Source organism: Uloborus diversus, chromosome 5 (genome assembly GCF_026930045.1).
Source record: "Uloborus diversus isolate 005 chromosome 5, Udiv.v.3.1, whole genome shotgun sequence".
Classification (NCBI taxonomy): Eukaryota; Metazoa; Arthropoda; class Arachnida; order Araneae; family Uloboridae; genus Uloborus; species Uloborus diversus.
The window spans coordinates 91,635,622-91,662,798 of NC_072735.1; the positions used below are offsets into that span (position 1 = coordinate 91,635,622).

At 33.8% G+C, this 27,177-nt stretch overlaps 1 protein-coding gene across 1 annotated transcript in view; it reads left to right on the forward strand.

Annotated features, from left to right (window-relative positions):
- Window positions 1–1,468: 1,468 nt before the first annotated feature.
- The window catches only part of LOC129223013 (myelin transcription factor 1-like protein), a 33,783-nt gene continuing 8,074 nt past the window's right edge, over window positions 1,469–27,177 (forward strand). The window contains exons 1-4 of the mRNA XM_054857576.1: window positions 1,469–1,473; window positions 1,703–1,882; window positions 4,931–4,990; window positions 9,710–9,847. Coding sequence (XP_054713551.1) covers window positions 1,469–1,473; window positions 1,703–1,882; window positions 4,931–4,990; window positions 9,710–9,847 — 383 coding nt within the window. The remainder of the gene's footprint in view (window positions 1,474–1,702; window positions 1,883–4,930; window positions 4,991–9,709; window positions 9,848–27,177) is intronic.

Consider the following 27,177-nt stretch of genomic DNA (forward strand, 5'->3'; position numbering starts at 1 on the left):
ATTTCTACTGTACTATTATTATTGCTTTTGGTTTTATTATTATTTTATAATAAATTGGATCAGCTCACTGTCCACGTCTCACGTCCCTTCTATCTTGGCATCGCTCGCACAAACCCTAGTGGTTACCGCAGCCACGTCTCATCCACAAGCTACGCCAACACTCAGGTGCATTCCTCGTGCGATTCTAAATAACTTGATCATCGGTTTGCCCTTTTGTTATGAATAGACGCTTTCCAAGTCAGCATTGTACCACAGTAACTTATACAGAATGTACGGAAAACAATGCAGTGATGTTTTCCCTTATTTATTTCTATTGTACTATTGTTATTGCTTTTGTTTTTATTATTATTTTATAATAAATTGGACCTACTCATTGTCCACGTCTCACGTCCCTTCTATCTTGGTATCGCTTGAACAAACTCTAATGGTCAACGCAGTCACGTCTCATCCACAAGCTACGCCAATACTCAGGTGCATTCCTCGTGAGATTCTAAATAACTCGATAGTCGGTTTGCCCTTTTGTTATAAATAAACTCTTTCCAAGTCAGCATTGTTCCACAGTAACTTTTACAGAATGGCGAAAAATCATAAAATGATATCTTTCCTTATTTATTTCTACTGTACTATTATTATTGCTTTTGTTTTTATTATTATTTTATAATAAATTGGACTTACTCACTGTCCATGTCTCACGTCCCTTCTGTCTTGGCATCAGACCCGGCTCTAGGAGTAGGCGGCCGCCTAATGAGGCAGATTTTATAGAAGCGGAAAATTTCGAAATTGAAATGTTTTTAAGAGTGAATATCTGTTTCAGCGCTATAAGATTCACTGCTTCAATGCTTAAAATATATTAATAAGAATAATAATTATTTAGAATGTAAACGGGTCATTCTTCATAAAGTGTAACTTTTCTGTCACACGGCTTTTACAGTAAAAACTTTAAGGGACAATTCATTTAACAATGTTTTTTAATTTCATCAAAAATATATCTATTTAAACCTGCCAACAATTTTTAATAATAGTTTTTATTTTAGTATATTTTAGTATAGACCCCAAGTCACGTGACTCAACAACGGTGAATGATTGACACGTTTTGCGTGAGACTAGCGAAATAAACCTGATTTCTTCCAATGCTTCAGATTAAAATCTATCACGTGATTTGAGGTCTTTCCTTCACGAATGAATGTATTCACTCCCTCCAGTTTATCTTTTCTCAATGATGAAACCAGAGTATCCTATTTGCTTCACTAATTGAACCAAAATTTTGTACACAGTAGTTTGAAGGTAATGCGATGAAAATTGTGATGATTTTCAACAACAGAGTTAATGGTTATGGTTATAGGAAGAGAACTTCGAGACTTTCGAATGACAGCACCCATTTTTCTCTTTTGAAAATTAATCAGCATAAATTGAAGATCCACAAATGTCTTTGGAACGATAGGTGTATGCTTAGAGCAGGAATTACAAAATGGAGTGAGCAAGTCCAATCATTGGCTAAGCAGAAGCTTGGACAAAGACCCCAAGTCACGTAACTCAACAACGACGAATGGTTGACACGTTTTGCGTGAAATTATAGATGGAATCCTGATTTCTTCCAATGTTGTTCTTTAAAATCTATCACGTGACTTGGGGTCTTACCTTCACGAATGAAAGTCTTAACTCCCTCCATTTTATCTCTTCTCAATGGGACTTTCTGTTTCAGGTCTCCGCCCAATAGCTCCGCCCCCAACAGCGTTTCTGCCTCCGCTTGTCTCACTTTGTCAGTAACGACGGTTCTCACTCCCACATCCAACACACCGAATCAGTGTGTAACTACTTGCGGCTCCACTAGACAACTTACCTTGGTCACACCTTCACAAGACTATTCAGGAGAAAAAGACAGGTATGAATCTACATCGATATATGGATGTCTCACTTTTCAAATCGATTAACTCCATAAAACAAAAAGTAGAAAAAAGTTATGAAGAGGTTGGTGTTATACATAGGAGTAAATATGACCTCGTGTTACATTTTCTGCCATCACATGATCAGAAACATACTGAACCAAACCTTTAGTATAAATTCACATGCTAAGCATTGATTAAGCACTATTAAAGTAGAAATGATGATTTTTTTAAAAAGTGGAGTTAATCGATTTGGCAACTGAGGCATCCATATTTTGATTAAAACTATCAGATTCTATTGGTTTAGACCCCGCATTAAAAGGGAAATGGTACACATATTGATTAACTTTTCTAATTCAATCAGGGGTGCCTACCTCAATACCCCCCCCCCCACCCCACCTCTTCAAGAGTGATAGGATACCCATCCGAATTGCACAGAGCACCTCTCCCAAGAGCGAATCCTCCCTTTTGGAAGTTGTCGCTCTCAAAGACCCTCCCTTAGGTTTTGGAGCCTAAAAGACCTCTTAAAACACACCCTTCCTCCTAAATGATGCTTGATGCAATGTGCTCCGTTACTCCACCCCCCCTTCGGCACCCCCGTTTACAATTTCAAAACAACTGTTTCTTACAGTTTGGTGATCTTTTTGAAGTTTCATGCTGTTCATCTCCATTCGCAAAATAAGTAGAAATAGAAAGAAAAAAAAAACGCGGTTCACGAAAAACACGGTTCACGTGGATCCATAACCATGATTATACCTATCTCTTTGTGCCTCACACACGGTTGTCATATGTTTCAAACAACTTCAAATTTAAACCTTTCTAACAGTTAAATCAACCGTCTCAAAGAGCAAAATAAGTCTCAAATCTAGAAAAAAAAAAAAAAAAACTTTTAACTATGTTACGAAAACGGTATAACGATATCAAATTCATTCTCGTAATTTGTTTGGCGTTATGTTCCAGTAATTTCAAACTATTAATGTGCATAATGGAGATATTTGAATGTAAAAGTTTGTTTTCATATTTAAGTATTTAATCTTTAAAACGTATGTTAAAAATCGCAGTGCACTTTAAAATTTCCAAACTATTTTAATGTGTAAAAAATAACAACGACAAAAAGCACAAATTATGGCTTAAAGATGAAAATACATCATATCTTTTCATCCTTATAAGCTCATTTCATTTTGCATTGAAAAAGGCGTTCCCTGTAACGCCGAAACACGTGTCTGGAGTAATCTGCAATTCGTGCTTTTTTTACGTTGTTATTTCTTACTTTACTTTTCAGCACAAAAATATTTATTTATCTTATTTTAATATAGTTCAGTTAAATGCATTTTTTACTATTTCTGATTCTATTCTTTTTTATGAAATATATTCTACTAGTATGCATAGAGAGACATCGTTACACATTAGTTTTACTATAGGAAACATTTTTTTTTTTTTTTCAAAAACATTGTCATCAAATTCTGCCTACTTTCAGACTTCCCTCTCCGAAGCTGTTGAAGGGCGCCTTGACAGCAGCAAAAATCCGGGAGAGCCGGGAGCCCGTCCACTGCCCGACACCTGGATGCGACGGGATGGGTCACGTATCAGGGAACTACGCTACCCACAGAAGGTGAGTCCACCACAGGATTGAGATAGAACCTTGTTGTAACCAGGGCCTGATTAACGCATGGTCCGGCGGGTCCGCGGACCTGGGCACCACAAATTTAGGGGCACCAAAATAGCCTAGATTAAATTCACTTACTTACTTCCTTTTTTTCCCCCTGTTTTTTTAAAGCTCATTTTACTTTTTCTCAACTTTAAGGGAGAGGAAGCTCAAATTTTTTTAAAAATCAGCTCAAAACCTCATAAAGTTAAAAACATTTCGCATAAAGAAGTCGTTGTCCCTTAGCTCTGGAATTTCAAAATAATTACTCGGATGACATAGATGAACATTTTCCAGAAGAATTAACACACTTTCAAATTTTGCAAAAGGTAACCCTTCTCCTGGAGAATGTTTTAAAAGGATAAGATCACTAAACATTACACATACATTTCCGAAAGTGGATTCACCCCTGCAGCTTCTTCTTACCTTGCCTATCAGCAGCTGTTCCAGTGAACGTTCCTTTTCGTTTATGAAGAGAATAAAAAATCATTTGAGAAGCTGCGTTTCCCAGGATAATTTACAGGCGTTTTCCATATTGACCATTGAAAATTCTCTGACATCAGACATAGATTTCGATTATTTGATCGACACACTTGCCTCTGTTAAAGCCAGAAAGAAGCTTTTTTAAAGCTTGATGTCAGAATTAGTGAGATTTTTTTATTTTTCTTCAGTTTTAAATTGTTTTTTAACTCTTTTTTGCCTTAAGAGGCAATTTTAACTGTGATTAGTTTGGTGACTATCAAGTGTTTGGTATTCAAATCCCAGATTTAATTTCAAATGTAGTAATGTTCCTTTAAAATGTAGTTTCTAGTAATTAGATTTCTAGTATGAAACATTGACTTTAAAATTGCGTGGATTTTCTCATGGGGGGGGGGGGCATCAACATCTACTCAGGACCTGGGCACCAGTTCGGCTTGATCAGGCCCTGGTTGTAACAAGTCTTCAAAATTCCAAGTATAATTCATTTCTCGTGCAACAACTAGAATCATATTTTAGCACAAAGCTATTCTGATCGCTTTTCGTGTGTGTCCGTCGAATCGTTCATTTTTATTCTATATTTTTTCTGTTACTTGGATTTTTGAGCATAGCATGGATGCGCAAAAATCAGTTTATAAATGCGCAATGCGAATGAAAAGAAAAATCTCTGCTGCATAGTTTATGACTGGAGTATTTTTAACACCTTCAATTAAACATTGAAATCTTCTTAACACCTCTCTCTTGACCAAATTTGTCGTCTTGGTGGTTTACTGCTTTTCAAGACATTCATTTTGACTTTACGAGGTGATATAAGTTGTTTTTTTTTTACTTGTTCTTGATAGAGAGAAGTTATGCCGTTGCAAAAGCAATCTTCGAACTTTACTCTATGTCCTTTAAATGTTAATGATGTCTATTCTTTTTTCAGCTTATCAGGATGTCCTCATGCTGACCGGTGTAATTTGCAAGCTCAGCATCAAGACCTGAAGTGAGTACTTTTCCTTTGCTTTGATGATGGCATTCCAATTCCCTGTTCCGTACAGTAAGTGTGCCAAATAAGGCCATCCTGAGATTCATAACCTAGTACCTTGTTCATTTATGATTCAAATAGCTCCAAACTTTGCACATTCAACACATAACTCATAAAAAGTTATAAAAAATTACTTCCATGTGAAAATTGAAGTTAAATTATCTTTTTTAGCAGCTTTAACAAAGAAATACGACCTGGTCTTATTAGGAATAAGGACCCCAATAAGACCAACTTTGAAAAAACGTCACAAAGTACAATAAAACTAAACAAAATTGAAAAATTCTTTATTGTCAGAAAAAAACATATTAAACTACATTTGATAAACTTAAAAACATAATCAAAAATATTATATTTATTTCAATGGAAAGGGGAAAGATCCATGGTCATATTTAGGGCTCTGATAAGTGGTTATTTTCTGCTTTATGTTCACTCCTGTGCAGTGGCGGCCCTAGGTTTTGCGGGGCCCTGGGCAAAGGACAAGATAGAAATAAATTTTCACGCTTGATTTCGGCTTATAATTGCAGCTGCCCCACGTCTCCCGCAGTCCAATTCTTTCCGGTTCTTCCATAATTGTTGTAATTATTAATACGTAAGTAAATAAACCTTTGGGGAGAAAAGCAAAAAATTATAAAAAGTAATCACAAAATTAAAATGTAAAAACATCATATAAAATATTATTAAAAATATAACTTGATAAAGAAATGTTTTTAACATGGCCACGTAAAAATCTCCCAGATGCGGTCACATTTTTCGTCGACCATTGCCCATCTGGAGCAGAGGTTGAAAATCTCTGCTTTAGAAGACTCCTGTCAAATTTCAAGGCAAAACCAGAAATCCCCCCCCCCTCCTCGAAACCATTATCTGGGATTAATCTTCTGGACCAACGAGAGGCTGTGTCAGCCTATAGCCAGAAACTTGGGGCCTGACCCTTGGAAGGCGAGGGTGCAGGCTGCATTAGTGCATGGGTGAAGGGGGCCTGCCGGCTCTCGACAGACCTTGTTCGTCCTTGTTTTGCATTTATAATGGGGACTCAGACAGAGCCTTGAACTTGACCTTTCAGAAGACCTTGTCTTGACCTTGACAGAGCCTTCAACAGAGCCTTGAACTTGGTCTAAGTTGTTCTATAAAGACGTAAAAAATCGGAAAGAAGTTTTTAAAAACAAGTCGGCACGGGGCCCCCTAGCCGCGGGGCCCTGTGCGGCCTCACGGACTGCACGGCCCTGCAGCTGCCCCTGCTCCTGTGCACAGATCCCCCCCCCAGCAGCATATGCAGCACTGGATCATCTCCACCCGATTCTTTGATGTTTTAATAAGGACTTCGGATCCCTAATAAGGCTAATCATGGACTTATTGGGTTACATCTACTTTTCAGGGTAATTAAATCACAGGAAATAATGACGGCACTCAACGACATTTTTCTTTTTGAATTCGTCAACTACATAAATAACGCTTTCTAGAACAATTAACAGCTGTTTTTACTTCCTTTTACAAAAAAGGAAGTATTGTATTCGCGAAAACATTTTCACCCAAAAATCGGCCTTAATTTCCATTTTGCTCACCCCCAAATGAATGTTGAGCTTTTTTTCAACCTGACCACACATTTATATAAGCCTAGGAACGTACAGACACCCGAAATATCCATCTTGACGATCCCCGAGTTAATTACAACGAGTTTTCTCGTGACGTCTGTATGTACGTATGTATGTGCGTATGTGTGTCTGTGTGTATGTATGTCGCATAACTCAAGAACGGAATGCCCTGGGAAGTTGAAATTTGGTACATAGACTCCTAGTGGGGTCTATTTGTGCGCATTCCTTTTTGGTTGCATTCGTATGCTTCAAAGGAGGTCTTTTTCCCCTTTTTGGAGGGAAATCATTGTTAATTTCGATGTAAACTCACGTGATGTTATAATTTGGCAGACACTTGGCGATATATCGCCAGTCTTTTGGTCACCAAGTTTTGTCGCCAACCTGGCGACAAATTTGGCGAATTTTTTTTATTATTATTATTTTTAATCTGGTTTCAATTTGGCCATTGTTGGTGATATTTAGAGAGTAAACTATTGAATTATATTAAAACTGCCAATAATGAGGAAAGGAAGTCATGTGATGCACACATCAGCTCGTTTAAATAAAAATCCTGTATTAGGAAAGTCTGACAGGTTGAAATATTCTGGGAACCATGTTAAAATGTCAGGAGAAGGACTATGTTACGATACGACAAGTTTGAGAGAAATAATTTTTGGAGAGTAAAATCCATTCTGTTTGGATAGGATTCAGGCGAAGCCTAGTTGGAAGTGTAACTTCAACAATGGTGGGTTTTTTGCGTGGAGGAAAATGAAGTACGATGTAAGTTGGTTTAAAAGAACGACGTTCAAAATGTTTGCACTACAGCTCATTTTTTAATACTCTAAATTAGCGTTTCTTAATTTCTTTGATCAGTGGAACCCTTTTAAATGCACCCTTTTTTTCCTGGAGCCCTTAGTTTTTTTGTTAACAGTTTGCAATGGCGTAGCCAAGATTCTGTTTGAGAGGAAGCCCAGGTTCTTATCTCAAAGAGACTATCACATTAACTATTTGCCGTTAAATTTATAATTAAATAGACTTCACTATAGATCATTATAATTATTGCTATTTGCTGATTATTATTTGTTATTATAAAACACCAAAACACTTCTATTTGCATAGGTGGTGGGTGCCCGAAAAAAGTGAGGGATCAAAGAAGGTGCGGGGGAAGGACGCAGGTTTGATGGGCGACACACCCCTAAAGCTAAATTGTTTCTTCAAAAATTGGGCCATTGAATTTTTATGTCATTATTAATGAATTGACCTTCTTACAAAAATTCGAAAAAACGGACTCAAAAAGCGGGACCAGATGGCCACAGAAGATTCCCTCCTACCAAAATCATAGTTCCAATTTAATTATTAAGAAATAATAACATGAAAAACACGTAAAATATGCACTTATTAAGTTAGTTCTTTCTTTGAACACGCGAATAGATCATCACTATCATTTTTCATTCGACCCTTAGTTTTGAACTTAGAAAAGTGGAGGGGAAAAAACCCCTATTCTGTTGAAAGTGAGTGGGCAATTGCCTCCTCCCCCTCCCTTGGCAACTCGTACGAGTCCCCTATGCCTATTTGTGTTTCTGAGTATTTTTAAAAGGGGTAAATAACCTTAGAATTTATGTATGAGTTATATGATTAAAATATTTTCTTAGGGAAAGAAATACTGATGCGTTTTACCTACAATCGCGTTGATAATTTACTAAAATTTACTAAGAAAAAGTTTTTAAAACTTAAAAATGTCTCTTATTTTACTGCAATTTTTAAAGTTCTTTATAAATCAGAGACTTTGATGTCATTGTATGTTATGTTGACTTAAATTGGTACTCACTCGTTAAATGTTAAATTTGTGCTTTCAACTGCTTGCATAGAAACTGGGAGAGTGGCTAGTATTAATAGTAGAATATTTGAAATTTACCTTAAAAATCGTAATTTTAGGCAATATTTGGTAATAATGCCGGAAAGGGAATTTGGGGTGTCCCTCCATATGGTTTTCAACATTGAAGTCACTTTTAAACTATCTTTGGGGATATTAGGGGGTCAGTAGCTTCTTCCGGAATTTTTTCGAAATTGAAAGGGCAACAAATAAAATTATTCCTATCGTGGCTAACCCTGATAGGTAATAAAGCTCAGTTTAGTATACGAAAGTAAAAGTAAATTTATTTTTAATTTTGGGAAAAATGTTTTTATCGATTTTTTAAGTGACAAATTTGAAAGATGTGGAATGAAAACATACCATGGAGCCCCGGAGAGAGCTTCATGGATCCCTGGCGTCCCGCGGAACACAATTTAAGAAACGCTGCCCTAAATGAAACAACGTAAAAGCAGCTGTGTAACCATTTTAACGTATTTGCTATTAATTTCATTAACATCATTTAAAGTGGTGTTATATGATTCATAATTCTTATGTTATCTAAAAGTATTAGCAATTCATAAATGATTTGAAGTATTGGTCAATAATTGTTTAATATTAAAAAAAAAAGCTTAATACAGTAAACTTCCTATTATCCGCGGAATATGGTGGCATGGTAACCACGGATAAGCGAAAACCGCGGATAATCCGAATAATAGATAAGAAACGATACTAGTGCTGGTGCATATACTAACTAAAAATATGAATAATACTCACACATATATTTGAATTATAGCTAAAAACGATAAAATTGAATGTAAAACATATATATGTTAAAGCTAAAAACGAACAATAGCACAATAATAAGTTTATAAAACATTTAGTGATTGTAATATTAATACATATCTTAAATGTTTACAAAAAAAAAAATGGTTAGTTGTAAGTTATCACCGTTAAAAAAAATGTAAAAAGACCCATTGATAATCCGAACCGCAGATAATCCGACTGCTGATAATTGGAAGTTTACTGCACTGTCAATTTACAAAGTGATTTTTTTTTTCTTGTATTTAATAAATGAAACATGAAAAATGTTTCAGAACAATTTGAACGAAAAAATACAAGATGCATAGAAGTGTAGCAACTTCATAAAGCAAATATTGCGCTACATCCTTTTCATGCCATGCAAACCAATGTATTTTCTTTCCACGACCATTCAAGCGTATGTGTACTAAAGTATTAATCTCGTTCTACTCTTATCAGGTGTCCAACTCCTGGATGTGATGGTTCAGGCCATATTACCGGTAACTACTCTTCCCACCGGAGTCGTTCTGGATGCCCTAGGGCCAACAAATCCAAGAAGTTCCTCCCCATCGACAAGATGGAGGCAGAACCGTTGCGGTAAGTGTATTTTAGTCTTATAATGTACAAAGGGTTTTTCTTCATACGAAAAAATGTATTTTCTAGGCCAAATTTTGAAAAAGTTTCTCTTTTTTTCGTCGTCTTTGCTTTGTCTCCACTTTTCAACTCAGAAAAGGCTCACAATCTACGCATGGGAACTGATAAACTAAACAACTTGTCATTAATAAAGTTCGCTCGAAATCTTTGTGAACACTGAGTAAAGAATATTCGAATACACTACTGTGGACAAAACTTTGTCGATCACCTGATTCTAAAAAAACACAATGCATGCGTTTCTCACCCTGACATTTAAAAACTAATATGAATATCAAAAGTTGCTTTTAAAAATTAGCAGTATTTTACCGAAAATACACGAAAAGTAAGCTGTAGGGACTAAACTCACCTAGTGCAGCGGCTGCCTTGGCTAGCAAAAGTGTTTCTCATCCATGACATCACTTGCTTGAAGTCCGTGTACTCGCGGTAGAACTTGAGACGCTCTTAGCAATCACGGCAACTTTTTCTTGATTCTTTCGTAGCTGAAATCTTATTTAGTTAACTTTCTTTAGACAAATAACTTGAAGTGAGGCTGCGGCACTGGTCACTTTTTTATTAAAAAGCGATATTTATTTAAAGCCAGCTCCTCTTGCCCTATTAAATGTCGCGTCTTCCTTCCATTCTCCTTTTATCAAGGACTTCCAAAGCTTCAAGACTTTTGCCCCTGTTTTCATATTCCTATTCCTGAACACACGCATTGTTGTTGTTTTGTGCCAGACAGGCTGGCAATTTGGGGTGCGCTGCTTCACTTTTCCGACTCTACCGTAATTTGGTGTGAAGTCTGATTTCCGCAGTACACACATGCCACGGAGATTCGTTCATAGAGTAGGCAACCATTCACAAGAACATCCATACACGTGCCGGGATTCGAATCCGGGACCACGCCAACGCAGTCAGACTCCTCTGACCACTACACAAGGCGGGCGGCAAACAACTGCCTCGGTTGCTATTTTCCGAAAACTTTCAAGCTGTCTGTTGAACCTGATAATTTCAGCAGGTTCCTATTCGGTGAACATCATTCTAACGTCCTTAAGTTACAGCGGGCCTATTGCGCCATCTGTATATTAAGCAGCGGAGTACTTATTTATGGAATATTTCCAAAACTCTTTCTGGCAGCAGAAGTTTTAACCACCTCAGCTTCGTAATTGGCACGTTTTTTTACTCTTGTGTCTACAACACTTGTATTTTAAAAAATATATATATAAACGTCAGAATTTTAAGCGATCCCTCACTCGAAAATTGCCGGGGCGTTCGCAGAGCTTCATGGAAGTATCACTATGCCAGGGAGCCTGGGGGTTTAGATAACCCCTGGGAAGTGGGGCAAGGCCATGAAAAGATCAAAAAAGGTAAGTGTATCAAATTGGTGACATCTGAATTCTTTCAAAAGCATCTTAAATATAGAGAGAGGATTTAGCTGCTGGTTTTAAGATGGAGTCAGGAAAGCAAACTAGGTCTAATGTCAGTATTATAAATATGAACCTAATCGTAAGCATAATACTCAGACAGAAGTGGGGGGGGGAGGTCTCCTCTACGAATTTTTCGAAAACGTAGTTTAAAAAAAATGCATTTTAGAGTATCTTTGGTAATGTTAGGGGTAAAAGCTTCTGGTACACTTGGCCCGTCCATTTTTCGAAGTTGAAACTTTTAAAAACACAATTTTTATCTTTGATTGTTTTGAGAGAAGTGAGGTTTAGGGGCTCTCCCCCCGGAATTACTCAAAATTTTAGCTCTGACAATGAAATTTTAGACAATCTTTGAAGATGTCTGGATTAAAAATTCGGGGACTCTCCCTCGGAAACTTTTCGAAATTGATCGGAAGAACTTTAAACGAAGTTTAAGGCGATCTTCAACGACGTTGGAGAGAGGAAGATGCTCTCCCAGGTTTTTTGAGCAATCACGATTGCTTATTGCTTTCATTTGACTGTTTTTGGCGTGCTATCATTTTATTTTCCCACCGCCACCCTCCGCACCATCACCGTCGACCGGCTCCTAACGATGCTGCTCCCCTAGCGAAAGCCGTCTCCAGGATGCATCCATGTCCTACACACACGCGCATACATACACAACTACACACACACACGCACACGCACATACACATACACAACACACGCACACACACATACACACACACAAACACATACACACACGCATACATACACACACATACACACAACTACCCACACATTTATGCCTGCACACAGACACATATGCCTACACACACATACATATATCCCGCCCCCAGCGCACACTCATTCATACACACAACTACCCACGCATTTATGCAAGCACACAGACACAAACACACATGCCTACACACATACCCCCTACACACCAACACACATACCCCCCACACACAAACACACAAGCCTACATACACGCACTCGTGATTGCGAAAAAAATAATTTGAATTCAAGATGTCGAAATTCAAATTAATTATTTTCTTTTTTGAATCTAGCTTTTAAAACGCAGTTTTTAGAGGATCTTTGATAATAATAGTGGGCAGAAATTTTCCCGTAGCCTCCCTTGGTATATATATTACAAGTTTCAAAATAGGAGTAAACTCATCCTTCAATTTCAAAAAAACTCTATGGTAATAATAATATGTATATAATAGAACTAGATTAGGGTGTCGCGAGCAAAATCTAATTCTTCAAAGGATGCTGCGAATCGGAAAAGTAATGGGGAACCTCTGGTTATATAATTCGTTTTTTTTAATTAAATTCCTTTTTCTTTGAAAAGTAAGGATAATTTATTTTGATTGGAGGGATTTTTATTGGAATTTATTTATCAAAATATATACAAAAATAAGTATAATTTATTTTTAATTGGAGGGAGGTTTATTTTTTTATCTTTTCAGTGCGTATTTTTATTTTCAATTAAAAATCTTTTTTTCTTCGGGGCAGAGAGATTTTATTTTATTCAATTTCGATGCGTATTTTAATTTAAATCTTTTTTTCCAAACGGAGCGAGATTTTGATTTTATTTAAAATCGTTATGCGTGTTTTAATCAAATTCTTTTTTTTTCTCTGGGAAAGTAGAATTTTTGTTCTGTGCCAGTTATAATAAGAGCTTTGAGGGACAGTTGTTATGTTAGTAGAATTTTTATAGCTACATGCTTGGGGCTTATGCTAAAATGTGCGCGTGTATTGTAGTTAAGAACAATATTAAACTTTTTTTACTTCGAGGGGAAGTGGTTTACACTAACTCCATCGTTAGTTCCGGTATAGCTATTTAACTATGAAATACTATTTGCTGTCAAATAATGTTTTTTAAATATAAGTTTTACATCCTTATGTTACTTTTTATTTAATATCTAGGCAGATGTAATTTTAAAATAGAATGAAGTTATTAGAATCCGATCTCCAAATTTTTTTTCATGCTTACCCTTTGAGACGAAACACATAACCATATCCTAATAAAATAGAAGCAAGCTTTATGATAATTGATAGTTCAGAAAAATGTATCAACAACTCAGAAAAATCATTACTAACTTAATAACACTACATACAGGGCCGTGGAAGCCCGATCGGTAGAGTGTCGGATTCGGAGCCGGAGGGTCTCGAGTTCGAACCTCGATGGTCGAAGATCCACCGTCGTCATTAAATGGGACTGGGCGACGTTAAATATGCTCGTGGTCTAAATGTCCTCCAAGTGAAACGATACCTCTGGGGGTGCTAGCACCAGGCAGCTATTAGCTCTCGGTCTAGTTCTAAATTCTCATTAACTGTTCGATCCGGTGATGGTGCTGCCATCTATCGGTATAAAAAAATAATGGAGGCAAGGCACTTAATATGCAGTCCTCGACATAAATACAGTTGTAGTCAGTTGTTACTTGGAATCGAAATCGAAATCGAAACACTACACACCCTTTAAAACACATGCGTATCATTTTTCTTGTACGATTCACAAGTAATAAGAACAATCAAAATTCATTCAACAATGACAAAACATGGGAGACACCATTCGTTACATATTTAGAACGTTAAAAGCATCAAAAAACTTCCAAGAAATATTGTTTTCCCCCTTTAATTCGGAACTCCAGCGCTCGAATACGCTACCTTGCGGTGATTTACAAAACTGCAAATGAAACTAAAACATTGCCACGTTGCGTTCCACGTGTGTCTGTTGACGTAAACACAGGCAGTTTGTTTTTAGTCTTTATTAACGCAATCGATGAGTCTTAGTTTGCTTTCAGCTACAGAAATTAATTCGTCCCTTAGTAGTATTCTCGAGCTTCTCAAAATAATGTTAGTTTTCCTTATTTCTTTCAAAAAAATATTAAATGGTGGAAGCATAAACAAGAAAACTCTGGATTAACAAAATTGGATAACGTTATACCAGGTAAAATTTTTTATTGTTTTGTATGAATTTGTAAGAATATGAGTTTTTTTTAATCTTAAATTAATTTAACTAATCATATTTTACAGCAGCATTTAGTTGGAATGGACAGTATGCAAAATATTTTCTTGAATTTATTATCGTAGAACAAAATGAAAAATGTTTAACCGAGAAAGAATTTACTTTATTCCTTTTATTCTCAGCTGAAAGGTTTCGCCAAAGTTGTTTAGGGTTATGGTGTTAGTATTGTGTGAGCAAAGTAGCCTTGGCGAGATTTCGCGTTTTTAGTTAAACCATTTTTAATTTTTATCATGAGTGGAATAAAATGATAGTAAGATTACAGAATTCGATAAGTAAAAAGAAATAATGGTCAATCAACTGAAAAGAAAACTACCACCATATATAAACTGTGAGTACACATTTTATTTATTTTGTTCTGAGTGAATTTGAATAAATATCGGTTTTTCAATTCGATGAAAAAAAAAACGAACTTAACAACATTGACTGGACACTTTTCCTTAACCTAATTCCACATAAATGATTTAAATAACCTTTGTTACTACAGTATCCTACTGAAATAGACAGTATGCAAATAAATTTTCTTGAAAATATTTATCGCAGAACAGATTGAAAAATCCAGAAAGAACGTTAAGAATTTGAACAATAAAAAATAAAAGTTCGCCAAAAATCTGTTTATAGGGTTATGGTTTTAAAATTGTGTGAAAGAATAACGTATCTTGACAAGATTTCGCATATCAGGTAAATCATTTCCATGACGAATGAATTAAATGCATGATTTCTTTGGATATCCAATCATATAGTCATAGAAATAAATTATCTAGTGTTAAACGTTACTCTTGACAGTCTGCCACGTATGTGCACTATGTGACAAAAATATCAACAAATGCCGGAAATGTCACGAAACTGAACTTAATATGTACTAATGTATAGAAAAAACGGTACAAAATGAAAATGCCGTTCGAAGCGAACAAAAAATTTATGAATTCCGAATTCAACATCGTGAAAATGGCTGCTTCAGAACAACTTACTGTGTGTTCTGCATTAATTGTTTACTTTCGTAATACTTTTTGGTTTCTAATCTCTTTCTATATGGGTCAGAATAACCAAAAGACTTTGAAAAATCTTTTCAAATGAATAAACCGAAAAAATCATACATACGAACAAAAATCACAACACTTTTAGCATTTTCTTCGTTACCACATGCGTTTGTTTTAGTTTTTAAGTCGGCCATTAGACAGTGACTGCAGTGCCCCCTATAGTTCGTTGGAGTTGCGAATAGCAAATCTGTGATGTTTCTCCTTGAGCAATGCGTCCTAACTGGTTGGAAACAGTTGTGCTGCTAGTAAACCATGATTAGCAACTCCAACGAACTATAGGGGGCACTGCAGTCACTGTCTAATGGCGGAATTAAAAACTAAAACAAACGCATGTGGTAACGAAGAAAATGCTAAAAGTGTTGTGATTTTTGTTGTTATGTATGATTTTTTCGCTTTATTCATTTGAAGGGGATATTTCGATAATTGGGAATCTGGCGAGGTCGGCTCATTTTTGGCGTAAATAATTTCATTTTGGCAACCCTGCTGATGTATAGTAACCTTATGTGAATAGATGTTTCCGTTCCCTTTGTTTAGATTTGCAACGAAAAATACCTCTCGAGCAGGAGCTGAAGCCAAAAATTGACGCCAATGAAGAAAGGTCGCCAGATTCCCAATTATCGAAATCTTCCCCATTTGAAAAGATTTTTCAAAATCTTTTGGTTATTCTGACCCATATAGAAAGAGATTAGAAACCAAAAAGTATTACGAAAGTAAACAATTAATGCAGAACACACAGTAAGTTGTTCTGAAGCAGCCATTTTCACGATGTTGAATTCGGAATTCATAAATTTTTGGTTCGCTTCGAACGGCATTTTCATTTTGTACCGTTTTTTCTATACATTAGTACATATTAAGTTCAGTTTCGTGACATTTCCGGCATTTGTTGACATTTTTGTCACATAGTGCACATACGTGGCAGACTGTCAAGAAAAACGTTTAACACTGGATAATTTATTTCTATGACTATATGATTGGATATCTAAAGAAATCATGCATTTAATTCATTCGTCATGGAAATGATTTACCTGATATGCAAAATCTTGTCAAGATACATTATTCTTTCACACAATTTTAAAACCATAACCTTATAAACAGATTTTTTACGAACTTTTATTTTTTACTAGTGGTACCCGCACGGCTTCGCCCGTAATAGAGAAATTAAAGGTCTTTTGGTTCGCTTGTATATTTACAAATAATGTATGGTGAATTTTCTCGCCAATTGGCTTGTACCGACGTTACAGTTCCACGTTGTGATAATTTCGTATCTCGCCAATTGGCTTGTGCCCATGTTACGGTTCCACGTTATGATAATTTCGTAATTTATGATAGTTCGGTCGAACGGTTTAGGCGCTGTGCGCGTCACAGACATCCTACAGACATCCAGACATCCTCCGGACAGAGAGACTTTCTGCTTTATTATTAGTAAAGATTGTTCAAATTCTTAACGTTCTTTCTGGATTTTTCAATCTGTTCTGCGATAAATATTTTCAAGAAAATTTATTTGCATACTTTCTATTTCGGGAGGATACTGTAGTAACAAAGGTTATTTAAATCATTTATGTGGAATTAGGTTAAGGAAAAGTGTCCAGTCAATGTTGTTAAGTTCGTTTTTTTTTCTTCATCGAATTGAAAAACTGATATTTATTCAAATTTACTCAGAACAAAATAAATAAAATGTGTACTCACAGTTAATATATGGTGGTAGTTTTCTTTTCAGTTGATTGACCATTATTTCTTTTTACTTATCGAATTCTGTAATCTTACTATCATTTTATTCCACTCATGATAAAAATTAAAAATGGTTTAACTAAAAACGCGAAATCTCGCCAAGGCTACTTTGCTCGCACAATTCCAAAACTATAACCCTAAACAAATTTGGCGAAACCTTTCAGCTGAGAATAAAAGGAATAAAGTAAATTCTTTCTCGGTTAAACATTTTTCATTTTGTTCCACGATAATAAATTCAAGAAAATATTTTGCATACTGTCCATTCCTACTAAATGCTGCTGTAAAATATGATTAGTTAAATTAATTTAAGATTAAAAAAAACTCATATTCTTACTAATTCATACAAAACAATAAAAATTTTTACCTGGTATAACGTTATCCAATTTTGTTAATCCAGAGTTTTCTTGTTTACGCTTCCACCATTTAATACTTTTTTGAAAGAAATAAGGAAAACTAACATTATTTTGAGAAGCTCGAGAATACTACTAAGGGACGAATTAATTTCTGTTGTTGAAGGCGTTCTTAGACATGTTGAATGCGTTACTCAGAACAAACTGACCGCGTTTACGTCAACAGATACACGTGGAGCGCAACGTGGCAATGTTTTAGTTGCATTCGTAGTTTTATAAATCACCGCAAGGTAGCGTATTCGAGCGCTGGAGTTCCGAATTGCATCTTAACTAAAATTTTAGGAGAGAAGGAACTGTTTTTCCGTTGCTCTCATCGGAAGCGCTGCGCCTAAGCGCTTAATGAAAAATAAAAAATATTTGCGTCAAGTTGCGTCTTTTTATTATATTTTTTAAGGTTTAATAAAATAAATAGGATTTCTTTAGAAGACACAAGAACTGTGTTCTGGTGAAATTAATGCCTGATTCTAGTTTTCTTTTCGCTTTTAGTTTATTGCTCTATTTTATGTATATCTGTTTGATGAATTTGTATGTCGATATTTTTAGAAATAAGAGTTTCAGTGCAGCTGAAATCTTTAGGTATCTACTCGAGGGCACTTTCTTAGTAAGAAAGACAACGTTGAAATTTAACAGTTTTTAATTTTTTTTGATGATAAAACATGGTCCTCCTCGGCTTGATTCAGAAGGATGGGCACAATGCACCAAATTCTCAACTAATACATTGAAATTCGCATTCAATGAAATAACATGTGTTTCACGTTGATGAATGCCGTGACGAATTTCTTATATTGAGCGTGTTCTAAGAAAATTTTAATTTAAAATGAAAGTCTCTGATCATCTAAAGTTACTATTTACCTTTTCTATGCCTCCTCTCCCCCTCCCCTCCTTTTCTTACAGAGAAATTGAAGAGATTATTTCTCTAAAAATAATTGATTGTTATGTATTCACAAAACACCTGAGCATTAAAAAATATCTTTTTTTTTCTTCTTTCACACAAATTTTCAACATCTTTAATTTTCCTGCTTGAATAAAGATATCAAAATGAAATTGGATCATTTATTCATGTAATCCTTTTCTTCCCTTATTTTTTAATATTTTTTTTTAAATCAAGAAATGAATACAAACTTTGGTTTGTATTTACTATGCTTTAAAAGCAGTTTGTGCCTGCTAAATAGAGTTTGAAAATCAAACTCTGTGTGAGTGTAGTGAATACTAATAGCTGCGAATTCTGCCACCAGCTGCCCGGTTCCCGGCTGTGACGGTAGCGGACACATAACAAGAAAGTTTCAGTCGCATCGAAGGTATTTCTCCCGAGCATTGTATCTCCTGTTCTTCCATTTTTCTCCTTTTTATGCTCGCGCATGCACTATGTATATGGTGTTCATTACCATGTCTCAGAATCCTCATTATTTTTACATTAAATTTATTAAAAAAGCTTTGGCATCAAGCAGCGTTCAATACATCCTAATTTCTTGATCTTTCAAAACACTCTGTTTTGACTCATGCCTCCCATAAAACATTTTATTTGATATTTATTATTCCTCAACTATTTATTATTGTTATTTTAAAATTATTTTAGGTATTTATTTTTAAACAGTAATTAACATTTAAAATTTTTATCTGAATAATCAGCAACTAAATTTCAAATGTGATGCTTGTGATCATTATAGACTACAATAGATTTCTACCGAAAGATTATGAGTTTAATCTACTGAAGAGTGATTTAAATGCAGAAGTAGTTCAGTCTTCTGGTTTTTCCTGCAAGTGTTTCTAAAATATGAAACCAAACTAAAGTTAACCATTGTTATTAATTTCCAACTTATTAGGAATTTTTCAACTCATGTCCAAGCTTCTGTACAAAATCTTAAGCTTTCAACTTTCCCTGTCTTAAATATTGGTTTAAAATCCTCATGATTGAATTAAATACAAATACAAATATAAATACAAAAGTGACGACCAGCAACAGGCTCTGGGCCCAGCTAGACTGGTCCTAGTCAATTTACAATCCCCAGTGAAGATCAATGGCCCTCTTAAAACTGTCTACTCCTTTGCTCATTACCACCTCTTCCAGTAAGCTGTTCCAAGGTTCCACTACCCTGCTAAAATAATAATTTTTCCTAATATCCATGTTAGCCTGAGATTTAAATAGCTTAAAACAATGACCCCTTGTCCTGTTTTCAGTGCTAAACTTTAGCCCCGTAACATCATTCGTTTTAATAAATTTAAACAGCTGAATCATGTCCCCTCGGTCTCTTCTTTGCTCAAGACTGTACATTTTTAGCCTTCTAAGCCTGGAATCATAATCTAAGTGGGAAAGTCCACTTATTAGCCTCGTAGCCTGCCTTTGAACCCTTTCCAATACATTAATGTCTTTCTTAAGATAAGGAGACCAAAACTGAACAGCATACTCCAAATGGGGTCTTACCAAACTTCTATATAAGGGCAGAAGAACTTCTTTAGATTTGTTTGAAATAGATCTATTGATAAACCCAAGCATCTTATTGGCTTTGTTGCTAACAATGCTGCACTGTTGGCTAGACTTTAAATCCTGACTTATTAAGACCCCCAGATCAGTAACTTTGTCTGCCTGACTAATGACTGAACCTTGCAAATAATAACTTGTACACTTATTTCCATGCCCTAAATGTAGCACTTGACATTTCCCAACATTAACAGCCATACCCCATTTATCAGCCCACTCCATAATATGATCTAGATCCTCTTGCAACTGATTTACTTGTTCTTCATTTTCTACAGTCCCCATAACTTTGACATCATCAGCAAAACAATTCATGTTCCCAGAAATATTTTTGTGAATATCGTTCATAAAGACAATGAACAAAACAGGCCCTAACACTGATCCTTAAGACTCAAAACCTTACACCAGGGTTAGAAATTTAAAAAAATTAAGTCACTAGTCCAAAGAACCAGTAACTACCAAATTTCTCAAATCTGTACAAAGTTTTAGTAGCCCATTATTAGGTCTTGGTTTTAAATGATGAAAAATAAAAGAAAAAGTCAAGCAAAATTTTAAGGACAAGTGAAGTAAATTAGCAGTTTTAAATAGACATCTCAGTGATTGTAGAAGAGAAAAATAATAGGCAGCTCTCTGTGTGTTCCACCATACTACTTCAATGTTTTATGTTTTTAATGTTGAATAGCACAGGTGTAAGCAAATTGCTTATTTTTTTAATTAAGACAATATCTTACCTGTGTTAATGCTGTAGAATTTTCCAAATCTATCTTTTGTTGCTATAACCTAAAACATAGTAAACAAAAGTGCAAACTTGATCTCTTTATTTTCAAAATATGATGATGCTTAAGATGTTTGAAAGGAAAACAAAACAAAACAAAAAAAAAAAAAACTTCATTGGTCCCATGGACTAGTAAAATTTATATTTTGCTGGTCCAATGAATGTTTTTGTTGTCTTGAACTGTGGACTACTGTTAATTTCAAGCTCTGTTACACCCTAAAAAACTGAATGTAATTTGTAGCATATCCATCATAATTTTCTGTTACTTAAGTTAAGATACACTTTAACCTTCTATTTTATATTCAATCTATTTGATAAAACAGTAAAATAAGAATGCAGTTAGTCTTCCTGTAAAATCCTCCTTAAATTTCCAAAAAAGTTGAACAGCCTAAACAACTTTAAATGTTATTTCTCAACATAATTTTTCATATTCCTACAAATGCATTTCAAAAACTTTGTCTAACTTGAAAGACAAATGCTTTGTCTAACTTAAAAGACAACACTGTCAAATGATTCTATGAACTTCTCAATGGCGCCGAGGATTTTTTAAGATAGTAAAAAACTATTATGTCAATTATAAGCATAAAACAGCTGTAAGTTAAGCCTTTTTTAAAAAAATATCTGCTGGTGTTAACTTTTAAAAAATGTCAAAATAACCAAATTATTGGTTTTAAGGAGCCTGAAATTTTTAGTTGAAATTTAGAAAACCTTAACAAAAGTGAGAGTGGGTGTTAAAAGTCAGAACTCTAAAAAAAGAAAAGTGTGACTTTATTTTTAGTTTTCTTTATTTTTATTTTATTTATTTATTTCGGAAACAAGTACATGTAAAAGAAATCATATAATCAAATTCTGAGGATGAAAAATTTAATTCTGAAAAATTTCCTTTTATAAGTTAAAGAGCCTTCAATGAAAACATTTTTAAGCAACAATTTTTGTGTCAAAGGAAAAATAAAAAAATACTTCACTTGAAATAATACTTTTGCATTAAATTTAGTAAAATACATGCATTTCTAAAAATTTGAGTTTGAAAAGAAAAAACACTTTTTTGCTAAAACATTTGAGCACAAAAAAAAAAAAAAAAAAAATCATTCACAGGGTAGTTTTGAAAGCATTATTTTATGTTTTAATTGTTTTTTTTTTTTTTTTTTTTTTTTTTTTTTTTTTTTTTTTTTGTTCGTGACTTACTTACTGAGAACTTGAAAATTTCCATATCAACAAGGACTTGTTAAGGTGTTTTAATATTTATAACATTAATGAATTATCAATTTATTAGGTTCAACCTATTTACATTTAACAAGTAGTCAAGTTATCACAGTATTCTTTTTTCATATTTTTTGTACTATTGCTTAGTATATTTTAAGCATTTCTTTTTACCAGTGATCATTTCAGTTTCTTGCTGGAAAAAATTCAAGATGCATCATTCCCTTCACCTAATTTTTTTTTTTTTTTTTTTTGCTTTAATTGCTATAAGCTAAACAATTATATGTGAATAACTTTGGGCAGAAAGGGTTGTTTATACAGTTGGTTTTCTATTAAACAACTTTCCAGGTATCTCAAAAAATATCCTGTATCCTTAAACATAACTTTTGAAAAAAATTCAAAAAAAAAAAAAAAAACGTGTTTATCCATTTTTAGTGACATTTAATATGTTTTTAGTTGCATACACATATGCATATCATAATTAGTTCATGAGAAACCAATATTCTAACAATTTGAATTCAACTAGTGAAAGACCAGCTGTGCTGAAAGCATTATCTGTTAATTATTTTTTTGTAGTGTTGTTTTACATTGCTGTTTCTTCGAGATTTTCGAAAACGCTGAATGAACAATTATCCATGTTAGATTAAGTGATATTATGACAAATAACATTTATGTAAGAAGATAGCAGTGTTTTGTTTTCTGTTTTGTCTTTGTTCAACTTACCTTTTTTTTAACCTAGTATGACTTTGTAATTGTCTTCCATATTTCGGAAATTCCACTGTTATGGCATAATTAATGAAATCTTCAATTAATGAACTCCTTGATTGTCGACCAGACTTATCAATTCTTCAAGCATAAGTCTTAATTAAAATTTATATTTGTATTTTCTAATTCCATTGATTCTTCATTGCTAACGTGTGCTACACAAAAAGTTTAAAAGCATAGAGGTAGAAGCTTCTTTCCATGCAGCTGTCTTAATGAGAATGGTTTCTTGAAGAGAATTGTAATTAGACAGAAGTGCTATAATTTTTCAATTTTTCTAGTCAGTTTGGTCGCCGGACCCCTAGTTTTCGACTAGGCTGACATGGCCTCTCATCGGCCTGGTCTGTTATCGAAAAGCTGGTATTGCAAAAATCATTCATGTTGTGATTGTTTTAATAGAAAATCAACTGAATATATGTGAAGAGAAAGTGCTTTATGTATGTTATTTTTGATTCATGATGAAGGTATCGACAATAGCTCTTTACTTTTTAATATAATTGGAAAAAGCTTTAAACAGTGACATAATTTAAAACTTAGAACAAAAAAGAGGGTTAAAATATGCTTGTCCTTGAATGTAACTATTGCTTCTAGCAATTATTTAACTTTTTTTATCAAATCATTTTTTAATTTTACAAAGTATGTAAGAGCCTGAGACTGATAAGTGATTGCTTTTACGCTTTCGAAGTTGCAGCATTCTATTAGACCCTCCTCTTTTTCTATTACTTACACACATTCCTTATTAAACATTCATTGTATTTTTTTTGTGATATTTTATTTAAAAAAAATTAGAACCTTTGCATATTTGTTTTGCCTAGTCCTGTCAATAGTCTACATAAATATCTGGAATGTTGTATTCCAGTAGTTTTTTAATGAGATACATTACTTTCTTTTCTTATGGTCAATTTTGAAATCGGAGTAATAGAATTAATTATTTTTTGATGCATGGAATATTTTTTTAATGATATAATATCTGGTTCCAGGCAACATTTAAGTGTTTTAAAATGTGCTTATGTATTGGTTCAAATAAACTAAAGTTTTCCATTTAAATGCCTCTCATTTTGACAGCCCTGTTTGATGCCAAAGCAGTCTGCTTTAAATTAGAATGCACTCTGTTGCGCCTTTTCTGCAATAAGATGATGCCTTCGGTGCTATATCCCAAAAATGATGATTAAAACGTGCAAATAATTCACATCCAACAAAATAAAAAAAAATTACGAAAGCTTTCTCCTGCTATTTTTTAACTTACAGTTTTGTGATTGTATTTTCCATTCATAAAGTTGCTGAAGTTATTTTGTGTCATTGATTTGGTTTTGACTCTTATTTTTAGCGTAAAATGGCTGAAAAAAAAAAGTTCCAGATTACCTGCCATTGCGCAAAAGTTAACTTATCAATCACACAAAAAAAGGGTTTTGTTTTATGTTTATTTTAGTTAGTTATTTTTTTGACTGTTCAAAAGTTTTTGAGCAATTTTGATAGTTCTATTTAAAAAAATTTAAATTCTGAACTGAGAAAGTTTTAGTTTTTTAAGTTTTGTTTAAAGAAAAATGATTGTTTTTAGAGATACCGAAACTTTTGCGTATTTGCTTTTTAATACCATACTTTTAGAAAGATTTCTTAATGGATGCAATTTTTTATGCAACAGCATTTACCTACAGCACAGCTTTGTTATACTTAAGCTTGTCACTTTGGGGTTTGGAAGGGGGCTGTCTTATTTTGAGAAATTAATGTGCAGTTGAACCCCAATCTTGATTTGCTCATTTCATATTCTACCCCTCTTGACGTCATATTCTGCTGAGAAATTGCTACTTCAGAAAATCAGCATTATATGTTTTCTAGAAACAGATCAAAAATATTTTTTGTCCAGATGACTCACACAAACTTTGGATTTATTTTTTTACAAGCTAAATTTGCTTTGTCTGAGAAAGGTTTCATCCAATCTTCCTTCTCGACAATTAAGGACCAAAGCTGCCAATGGTCTTCGTCTTGAAAATTTTCTAGAAGTCGATGGCACATCTATCATCTCATCACATCACAAATTCCTTCTATATCACGTTTAATACCTGTTTCAATGATAACAATGAAGGCAAAGAGAAAGTAATGGAGGATGCTCAGCTGATCAAGCCATTCAAAGCATAAAAACTCGTAAAATAATTTTTGTTTGCAAATGACAATGAAGAAACAAATTTTAAAATTTTGTCAGTGTAGAACTTTTTATTAATGAAATCGTTTCTAAAATCAGAAAATCAATAAAGATTACTTTTTTTTTTCTACTAAATGCATTGGGTGAGTCAATTTTTAAGCAATATGTTTGGATTTTCAACACCCTCTCCAATTTTAGGTTCCTATGGGTTGTAGGATTTTATCTACTAGTAGTTTTCCACCATAGGTAAAATTTTGGTTCCACTGTATCTCCATATAAGTTTTTTGATATGATTTACATTTAATACATATTCTATGCCCCCTTCCTCCCGACTAAATTTGAAATAATGGGCCTGGTAATAAGAAATGTTGGACATAAATCTGGGCATTCATTGTTATTAAACTGACAAAAGATTCATAGAAATATTTTTTAAAGCAAGATTGAGCCCCATTGATTACAAAACTCAAATTCTAAAAGAAATGAAACCATACTTGGGACAGGAGACGTAATGAAGCAATTTTTTTTTTAATGAGCTTAAATTAAAAATTTAGGTATTTAGGTAATGATAGGTAGTTTTATAAAAATTCTTCTTGAATAATAAATATAATCTTTGTTATTGTAAAACTTTTTGCTTGAAACATTGTTGAGTTGTCATAGCTGTCTTTTTTTTAAATCTTCCATGGAAACTTAAGATATATATAAATAAAAACAACAGGTACAAAGGAAAAAACAGTTACTTAAGATGGGTTATAGCCTGAAAGCAATATCTTATCAGTCTGCTTGCTCTATATGTGTCAAAATTCCACAATTTGAAAGTTCTCCTTTTCAAATCAGTCATTCCCAATATTTTATCTATCTCGATGTCTCAATTTTATGTTTTGAAATCCAATTCATGTTTCCTCGCATCCATCGTTTGCCCAAGGTCCTCTAAATTTCCAAAGGCTTGACTTAACAAAATTTTAATCTTCAGGTATCGTGAAGAATTATTTATTCGACATGAATATTTTTTATTATAAGTGTTTTTTCCAACATATATTCTAACCCTGCATGTTTGATGTTACACTCCTTTTCAAATGTTATGAGACTATCCTTTCATTATCTTTATCTTTTTTAAAAATTCGATATTATAATCTGATTGAATGAAATTTTCTGAAATGTTTTTCATATTTTCTTTGTTTAAATAATTTTTTTAATATATTTTATTATATTACTAGTCTATTATATACTATCATTTTTTTCTTTAATAATGGCTATATACTGTGTTTGCTAATCTTTTCCTTTTTTGTCTTCAAAAGTACAGTTTCATTTCATTTTTCTGTAAAACTTTCCTGTAATCTTTCTAATTGTATAGTATCAAGATTTTTGACAATTTGTGTTTAGTTTGGATAGGAAGGAATTGATATTAAAGTTGAACAGCGTAGTAAAATAAAAATAAAAACATTATTTTATAGAAAAGGACAAGATTATTATTGGACTTCCTTAGAAGATTAACTTCTATCAAAGTGTGATGACAATTTCAATCAGTGTTTGTCATAGGAATGAGGAAATTGCCGGAAACGTGCAGCTTGTGCAGTACATCAGCAAAATGATTTGTGATTCCACTCTTGAAAATGCTTTCAAGAATGGCAAAGGGAAAATGTTTATTACGTCATGTGTTTTCATTTGCCCTAGCCAAAATTTGTTTTCATCTGCCTAATAACAACAAGTTGTTGAAAATGAAAATTTCTTGCCTTAAAAATGATAACTGCCTCTTTTCTTACATAATATGTATCTCTTGTTTTTTTAATATATATATTGGGAAAGATACTTTCAAAAAAATATGTAACTTCATTGACTTACTTCTATCCATCATATCAGTGAAACATTTTCTTTGTCCTGTGTATTTTAGGGCTGAAAAAGAAACTTGACAATCATATGAATGATAACTTCATTCATGTATCAACCAGGATTTGTAAGTTTACTTATTTTAAATGTTCAACTTATTAAAGGAGGTTTGAAGAAAATTCATCTCCAGGAGTTTCCAGTTGTAGGCATTCCTTTAAAAAAAATTGAAATGCAAATATACTGGTTTTGCATTGAGAAGAAAGATCTGTTGCCATTTAAAATTTGTTTTCCATCTCGCCAAAGAGTACCTGTATATGATTAAAATGGCCGGTTGAAATCAATTGAAATAACTCATTCCCTGAATTTATTCTCTTGATATCATTATGGTAGAAATGTCTGCCACTTTACATTGCTTTTTCCTACCTATTTGTATCGAGAAAAGAAAGTTATGCTTACTAATTTTGTAGTAGAATGTATTTTTTCTATCATTTTTTCAGTGCATCCG